The 8,857-nt window shown below is 35.6% G+C and overlaps 1 protein-coding gene across 1 annotated transcript in view; it reads right to left on the reverse strand.

Annotated features, from left to right (window-relative positions):
- Nucleotides 1-6,228, reverse strand: part of LOC107668501 (serine-rich coiled-coil domain-containing protein 2-like) — a gene marked incomplete at its 5' end in the record, with an annotated part of 37,239 nt that extends 31,011 nt beyond the window's left edge. Inside the window, 3 exons of the mRNA XM_016460388.1 lie at nucleotides 2,441-2,649; nucleotides 2,774-3,047; nucleotides 5,110-6,228. Coding sequence (XP_016315874.1) covers nucleotides 2,441-2,649; nucleotides 2,774-3,047; nucleotides 5,110-6,228 — 1,602 coding nt within the window. The remainder of the gene's footprint in view (nucleotides 1-2,440; nucleotides 2,650-2,773; nucleotides 3,048-5,109) is intronic.
- Nucleotides 6,229-8,857: the final 2,629 nt, after the last annotated feature.

Genomic DNA, 8,857 nt, shown 5'->3' on the forward strand with positions numbered 1-8,857 from the left:
TATTTCAAATAAGCACTTTCAAGGACCTATGTTTGTTTTCAAGTACTTTCCAGGCCTTGAATCCATATGTCATATGTCTAAGTACTTTCAAGAAGCGTGGGAACCCTGGACATGGAATGATTTAACCCGCAGTTACAAAAATGCATAAATAATGTTTTGCTATTTGAAATGATACAAAAAATTAAAAAAATTAAACAGTTGATTCATTCAGGAACGAAACACATCATGGTTGTTTAGAAACGCAAAACAGTGCTGTGGTTCTGTTTGGAATTATTTTTGTAATTATTAGTTTCAGTCAAAGACATGGCAGTACCATTAACATGGTATTAAAATATTATTTAAAATAATAATAATAATAATAAAAGAACAACCATATCAAACAATAATTTGTATTATTATTATTATTATAAGCAAAAACAAAATAACTGTTATTATCTGCAACATCAAAAACAAAATCATAATAATATTGTTATTAGCAACAACAAAAATAAATTATTATTAAAATGTTACTAGTTATCTTTATTCACTATATATTCACCATTTCTTTATATAATTTATTGGTAATTTTCTTAAATATATTTAAATGCACATTACTTACTGCACATTGGAGCTTGTAGAAAAGTGTATGCTAAATGCATAAATGTAATTTAAATGTAAATAAAACTAATAATTATTATTATTATTATACTAATAATAAATGAGTAAGAACAACCATATCAAACAATATTTTATATTTTATTATTATTATTATAAACAAAACCAAAATAACTTATTATCTGCAACAAAAAATAAAATCATACATACTGTTATTGTTATTAGCAACTACAAAAATATAATTATTATTTTAAAAATTACTAATTCTCTTTATTCACTACATTTTTTATATGATTTATTCTTAATTATGTGCACTGTATTTAAATGTTTAATGTACATTAGAGCTTGTAGAAAAACATATGCTAAATGCAAAAATGTAATTTAAATGTAAATCTCAGGTTTTGACATCACAGTTCCATCACAGTACTTTTTCTAAGGGTAGTTCAAATTCATTTTGGGAGGGTATGAGTATACTCACAATGCTGTTGAGGTCTGACTCATAACTGCTGCAACGGTGTATGTGTGTGTGGTGCCCCAGAGGCTCCATGCCCTCCTCATCCCACATGTATGTTCCTCCAGAGCTGTTAGAGGGGGAGAGCTCCAGAGAGGAGGTTGCATGACGATCCACGTCAGGGGACATGAGCGGCGGCCCAGCTCTAGGCTGCGCGTCAACACACACGTTTCTTTTTCCCGCGCTCCCCAATCATTAGTGCCGCTTATTCGGTCTTTGACAGAACATATATGACAATTTTTTAAATAGCGCCATAAACAAAATTTATTTCAAATTTAATTCAAGCACTTTCAAGGACCTATGTTTGTTTTCAAGTACTTTCCAGGCCTTGAATCCATATGTCTGAAATTCAAGTACTTTCAAGTACTTTCAAGAAGCGTGGGAACCCTGCATAGAGTATGGAACAGAACAGCCTTCTGAAAGTCTTGCAGAAGCCACATTCAGTCACACTGTTGCATTACAGTTTCATAATGTGAGAATAGTTTAGGTGTGGTTAAAGGTGGTCTGGTAACGGAAGGTCCAAATAATTATTACTATTATTAGTTTTATTATTAGCAGTCAAAGACATGGCAGTACCATTAACATGGTATTAAAATATTATTTAAAATAATAATAATAAATTAGCAAGAACAACCATATCAAACAATAATTTGTATTATTATTATTATTATAAGCAAAAACAAAATAACTGTTATTATCTGCAACATCAAAAACAAAATCATAATAATATTGTTATTAGCAACAACAAAAATAAATTATTATTAAAATGTTACTAGTTATCTTTATTCACTATATATTCACCATTTCTTTATATAATTTATTGGTAATTTTCTTAAATATATTTAAATGCACATTACTTACTGCACATTGGAGCTTGTAGAAAAGTGTATGCTAAATGCATAAATGTAATTTAAATGTAAATAAAACTAATAATTATTATTATTATTATACTAATAATAAATGAGTAAGAACAACCATATCAAACAATATTTTATATTTTATTATTATTATTATAAACAAAACCAAAATAACTTATTATCTGCAACAAAAAATAAAATCATACATACTGTTATTGTTATTAGCAACTACAAAAATATAATTATTATTTTAAAAATTACTAATTCTCTTTATTCACTACATTTTTTATATGATTTATTCTTAATTATGTGCACTGTATTTAAATGTTTAATGTACATTAGAGCTTGTAGAAAAACATATGCTAAATGCAAAAATGTAATTTAAATGTAAATCTCAGGTTTTGACATCACAGTTCCATCACAGTACTTTTTCTAAGGGTAGTTCAAATTCATTTTGGGAGGGTATGAGTATACTCACAATGCTGTTGAGGTCTGACTCATAACTGCTGCAACGGTGTATGTGTGTGTGGTGCCCCAGAGGCTCCATGCCCTCCTCATCCCACATGTATGTTCCTCCAGAGCTGTTAGAGGGGGAGAGCTCCAGAGAGGAGGTTGCATGACGATCCACGTCAGGGGACATGAGCGGCGGCCCATGGAGCGGACCACCCATTAAATCTGCCTTGCCACCTGAGAAGAAACGTAGTATAACACAGCATAAACACTGCATGCTTGCCACAATAGGACAATATTATCAACGCTGTACTTTTTGTCAGATAAGCGCAAGAATTAGATGAAAAATATTTAGCTATACCCGCCAGACCAATCCCAGTCCAGTCCATGGTCTCTTTTAAGAGGCCCTGCAGGCGTGTTTGGGTGGGTATGGCCACAGGATATTTGTTTTGAGGGACGCCATTCTGCAACTGATCCCCTAGATTAGCAAAGTCATCTAGAAACTCCTCACTGGTGTCATTCCTCTCCAGAGAAGACGCAGAGGAGAGAGACATGTCCTCCATTCCCTCCCCAGTGTAGCGGAGGTTCCCATCCAGCCCTAGCTCTGTCACAGGCTCCTCTGGGGAATCTGATGCCTTTTCACATATACAAAAAGGAAATAAAACTATCAAACTGCAATGCAGTCATGTTTTGATAGTTTGACTTCTCTGTGGTGGCACCAAAATACCCTTTTTGCTCCAGTAGAGCTACTAATAGCTATGCAAATTTATTAAAATTAGAACAGGAACACTGACTGAATATAAAACATGTTTCATATATGACAATGTTTTGAGACACAATAATAAGCAATAAATCATTAGACAACAAAAAATATATACTATAAATATATACTATGAAGTCTCCATATTAAATTATAATATAGCTACAAGCAGCGATTATCAGGGTCCAAGCGCTTTAAGGCATATAAGCACATATGTAAAAAGACTACATATTATTTAGCAAGCCTGCAAACACCTAAATCAATGATTAAATAAAGCATTTTTGGCAAATCCAGGTAATTATGACTGTTATAGCACCACCTATGGTCGGATTTCCATACATTTTTGTATGCTTTTTTTAGAATCATCTGTTGCATGTGCTCACCTAGTTTCATGAAATTTTGAGTTTTCGTTTAGGATTTATAGGTTTTTGGGTATAATTGGCCTCGCCCCTTTAAAAATGACCCTGTTATAGCTAACCAAAGTGTATATGTCAATTTTTTTTTTTTGATAATTATTTATCTAGAAAGTGCAGAGAATTGTACTGCAGTGGTTTGGTTGAAATTGAGCAAAAAACCTAGGACAAGTTCGCACTTTTTAGATAATCGTGAATAATTTATGAACAATTTGATTGACAGCAGTAGTTCTAGAAGCGAAGTTGTTTGGAATGAAGAGGTCTATCATATGATATGAATATCATGTGTATGTGTGAAAAACCGCACAATATACAATCGTTTAAAGGGGTCATATGATGGGATTTCAAGTTTTCCTTTCTCTTTGGAGTGTTACAAGCTGATTGTGCATAGATAAGATCCCTGAAGTTGCAAAGACTGAAATTAAAACAGGCCGCCAAAAACAACACTACACGCGACTCTATTCCCCTTTCGGGCTCTGTCTTTACAATTTTTTTGAAAGATGAAGCTCGCGATTATGGTAAGGGGCGTTACATTTCCGACGAGTGCTTGCGGTGTTCGGCCAATCACAATGCACTGGGTCAGCTGGCCAATCAGAGCAGACTGCGCTTGTCGGAGGAGGGACTTTGTAGAAAACGACGCGTTTGAGAGAGGCGGGGCATAGAGGACCTACAATAATGTACAGTATTTGAAAAATAATGTGTTTTTTGAACATTAATGCATCGCGATTCTCGGGAATCGATTCTGAGCTTAGTTTTTAACAGCAGATGGTGCTCTAGGCTAGTTTTTAACCGCACACTCAAATGCTCATGAAAAAGAGCACCTGTGTGTTTGGCTGAGTAATGTAAGTGGTTAAATGTACTTGCACTTCAGCTTTTATGACATGAGAATAATGTAACCAGCCCACTGTGAACACTCTTGTAATTCGCTTCAACCTTTAAAAAGTTAATGAATGACTATTTTAGATTCAAGTGGTGTGTGTAAGGAACTGGAAGCAAGAAAAGTAGTTGTTTCTAAAGCACGCAATACTATCTGCTGTTAAAAACTAAGCTCAGAATCGATTCCAACGACATTAGACACTTGAGCCTGTGACTAACGATTTAGGAGTTGCGAGCGATTTCGTGCTTTTGATCGCTGTAGCGCCCCCGTTAGGCCGACTGGGGCGAGCTTTGGTGACATTGTAGGCAGTGTGAGTACTACCATCCCTCCAAGTTTCAAGTCTCTACGACTTAAAGTTTGATCTGCCCGATCAGTTTTAGGTGGGGAATGCCATTCCAACAATTACATTCTTGGCCATTCTAACAATTACAATTACATTCAAACAAATACAATTACAAATGAACCCCTAATAAATAAGAAAATTGTGAATAGTGGTAAAATGACAAATATGACAATGCTAATTCTCTCATGTCCCACAGAAGAAAAAGTAATTTGGAAACTATTTCTTTAACCACTGCACAAAATAGACTGTAATCCAAAATATTAAATTATACAGGATAATATAAATTATAGAGTCAGACACTCACATTCTTTGTAGTACAATGGAGCAACTCGGGAGTGAGAGGCGGAGTTATAACGTCACTCTCCACTGGGCTCCTCCCAACCACTAGAGGGCACTGCGGTTTGGCAGGAATTGGTCGATTTAGCTTGTAGGCTTGTAATGAGGGTTTTGTCAGCACAAAGTTAGGCAGAAGAGGCCTTTTTATGGAATTAGGAGGTGTTAAACTCTCTGAAGAAGGAGCCCCAGCAGGTAGTCTATCTGTTATCCCCTTTCCAAATCCCAGGCCCCTCAATCCGAGCACTAGACGGCCTTTGCTCAGGCTCAAAGGAGATTTGAGTCCAACTGTTCGCGGAGGACGAAGCTGTGTATTAGCAAGCGGTTTGGCTAGCTCCACTGCCTTGTTGAAAGAGAAGGAGCGCATCATGGGTACAGACGTTGGTGACGGCAGTTGCTTGAAGTGAGTGAAGCTCTGAGAACGCACCATGTAGTCAGGCACGAGCGACTGCCGTGAGAGGCTGTCATTGGACTGGGACAAACTGTCTCTGGAGGTGCTTCGAGTGGAGCTAGAGTTCGCTCTTGGACGCTGAAGCCCTGAAGAGCTTGCTTGGCTTGGTGAAGACCCCAGAGATGAAGTCCCATTTTGAGTTGGCTTGGAGCCTGAGCTTTTTTGGGATACATCCTGACTTTTGGATGCTGAGGTGATTTGAGAGTTTTTGGGCTTTGGTTTAGGACTCGGGATGGATTTAGGGGATTTGGGTGCAGGTTTGGGGCTTCCAGTGGACAATGAGGAGGCAGATCTGCGCACTTTGGTTGCGGGAGTAGAAGGGCTTTTTAACTCCCTACTTCCTGGAGAATGTTGGGAGCGAACTTCTTTCTTCTCTTCTGGTATCGTGCCCTCAACTGGGTTTGAAGGGTCCACCGGCCCACCACTATCCTTTCTCCATTTCATGGAGAAGGAGGAGGCTCTGACCACTCCATTTGGCCTAGCTAGGGGATTCTTGCCCTCTTGCGTGAGCGCAGTCTGGGTCATACCATTGGGAAGGGATGAGGGAGTACCACTGACTGGACGGGCACCAAATTTTGGCAGTCTGGACACCATGGAGGACTTACTGAGGACCTTCTGTTCCATCAGCAAACAGCAGAGTCATGGATGAACACAAAAGAGAGACCTAAAGAGAGAGAGAGGCACAAATAGAAAATAGAACATTTTTAGTGAAAACTAATTAGTCAACACAAAATACTCATTATGGCATGAAATCAGTAGTTGGCATGAAATACATTTGTCATGTGGAGTGATGTTTTATACAGTACTTATCTCAAACAGCATTTGATAATTATTTTCATAATTATTATGCATTAAGATTTTATGTCCTCAGATAACTTAATAAACCACATGCTTTATTTACTTTTTAACATTTGTCACACCACAGGATTACTTTAAATTAACTAATCAATTTGGGATAAACGTGTTTAAGAAATAAAACATGAATAATAAGGAGGAAATGTAAAATCCCTTGAACTGGACTGTACATTACATACTACATCTAAATTTTATTCTTAGGGAACAGAACAATGGACAAAAACACAGTATATCAACAGAACAAGGTCAGCTTCTCATAAGTCATCTAAATGATCACATTTACAGTACATGGCCCTCTGACACCTAGTTTTGCTAGTTCGGCATCTTAGTAACTTAGTAACTAAAGCATCTGAAGTAAATTAGTTTGTGTAGCTGTATTAATGTTCCTGTGTGTGAAAGTATGAAGAGAAAAAGCAAAAACTGTACACAACTCCATGTTCCTCAGGCCAAGGATTTACTATTATACAGTATTTTTATTACATTGCCTCAGAAAGTCCATATAAAATATCATAGTTTAGAATTAAAATACATGAGGTTTGGGTGTTTTACTTTGTGTGTAAGAGAAAAAGCAAGAAAAACATGAGATGCAAAACTGATTTACTAGGGAGACATTTACTCCTTTTACTTTAAACCCTTAAAAATAGGGTCTGAAGGAATTTTCTGTATGGAAATACAGAGTTTTTTGCATTGAAATATAATTTGCATTGTTACATTTCAGGGTTAAAGGAAATATCCTTAAACTTAACAGATAATGTCCTGGCAGAAAATTACTAATCATTAAAAACTTTATGCTGTATTTCCTGTAGTATAACACTCCCCTAACCTCTTCTACAAAATAGCCAAACACACAAAACAATATCAGAACTCAAAAACACAGCTTTCAAATGTACATAAAAACTCACTTCCTGTTTTACAATAGTTTTTTTGTTTTGTTTTTTACTTTTGAATGAAATAACCCTCATCTACAGTTTTTTTTTACATCATTATGCAGTGCTTCTCACAGGTTTGAAATATACTTGCGGTGGTAGCCGGGTGGAAAATCCTCCTATTACCCACGGCACAAAAATGGTCTACTATATGTGACAAATAACAAGTAATGTGTGATTTTTAACAATATTTTTATTTACTGAAATTCATTTTAATTACATAGGCTACTAATACATTTAATTACATACTAATATTATGCATTATATGCATTGTAAATTATGCAAAATTACAGCATTTAAATGGTAGAGTTCTCCTTACTTTGTCATATAGTGTCTCTCTCAGTGAATGGGACACAGATTTTACTGATACTAGTAAAATCTATATATTGAATAATATGTCAAAATAATGTTCTTAGTCTTTTCTTCCTGTGGGGAAGCATCCCAGCCAGAAACTACATTAGTTTACTATGAATTAAATGGAAATTAAATTAAATACAATTAATTGTGTAACCAAAATACCAATGGCCATGACGGAAAACTTTAATCCCTTTTGATGTATGAGCCCAAATTTAAAACCCCCTAGTCTGTAACATATGTGAGATAAAATAGTTTGCTTTGTAGATAAAATGCTAGAAAACATGCTGTTTAGACTGCATATGGTTATACTAGGATAGTAATTCTTTATTATGATTCACATGAAAACTGTAATAATTAGCCTAATCTAAATAAACAGATAAATACATCTTCTGATGTAAGCAGTTTAACATAGATTCTGGCCACACGGTGGCAGCAAAAGACAGAACATCTGAACAAAAGTTTCATTTTCTGATACAAATCATCAATTGATTGATGTATTATAATTGTGTGTGTGTATACATACTGGTGTAAAAATCTACTGGTAAAATCTACATATTGAAAAACACTATAGGTGTTAAATAATGTTCTTTGTTTTCCCTTCCTGTCACTGTGCAGCCCATACAAAATAAAATGCCAGATACAGTTTGTCTAACCAAACTACTAGTAATAACCAGGGGGGAAAATATATGCATGATGCAGGACTTTTAATTATAAACAAGCCCGAAATACACCAGGACTCTTATTTTGAAATGTCTATACTATTGCGGACTGATCCTTCAGATGAGAGAGAAAATATGCATTCTTACAACCGTCTAAAAAATATTATATAAAGGTCATAAAGTAGACATTGTCATAATTCATCAACTCGAGTTCATAAGCAATCGCTTGGCATAATTGTGCGCTATTCATTGACTGAGAATCACTTTGAAGCAGTCTGAAGCACTGTTGAGCGAGCCTGTAGAACACGCAACAGCGCCGCCTTGTGACACAAGGCCTTGTGCAGTGCTCTTTTTTTTTTAATGAATTCATTTTGAAGTTTAAAGGGGTCATGTGATGCGATTTCCATTGTTCCTTTCTCTTTGGAGTGTTACAAGCTCTTGGTGCATAAAGAAGATCTGTAAAGTTGCAAA

Source organism: Sinocyclocheilus anshuiensis, unplaced genomic scaffold (assembly GCF_001515605.1).
Source record: "Sinocyclocheilus anshuiensis isolate Anshui unplaced genomic scaffold, SAMN03320099.WGS_v1.1 scaffold52, whole genome shotgun sequence".
Lineage (NCBI taxonomy): Eukaryota > Metazoa > Chordata > Actinopteri > Cypriniformes > Cyprinidae > Sinocyclocheilus > Sinocyclocheilus anshuiensis.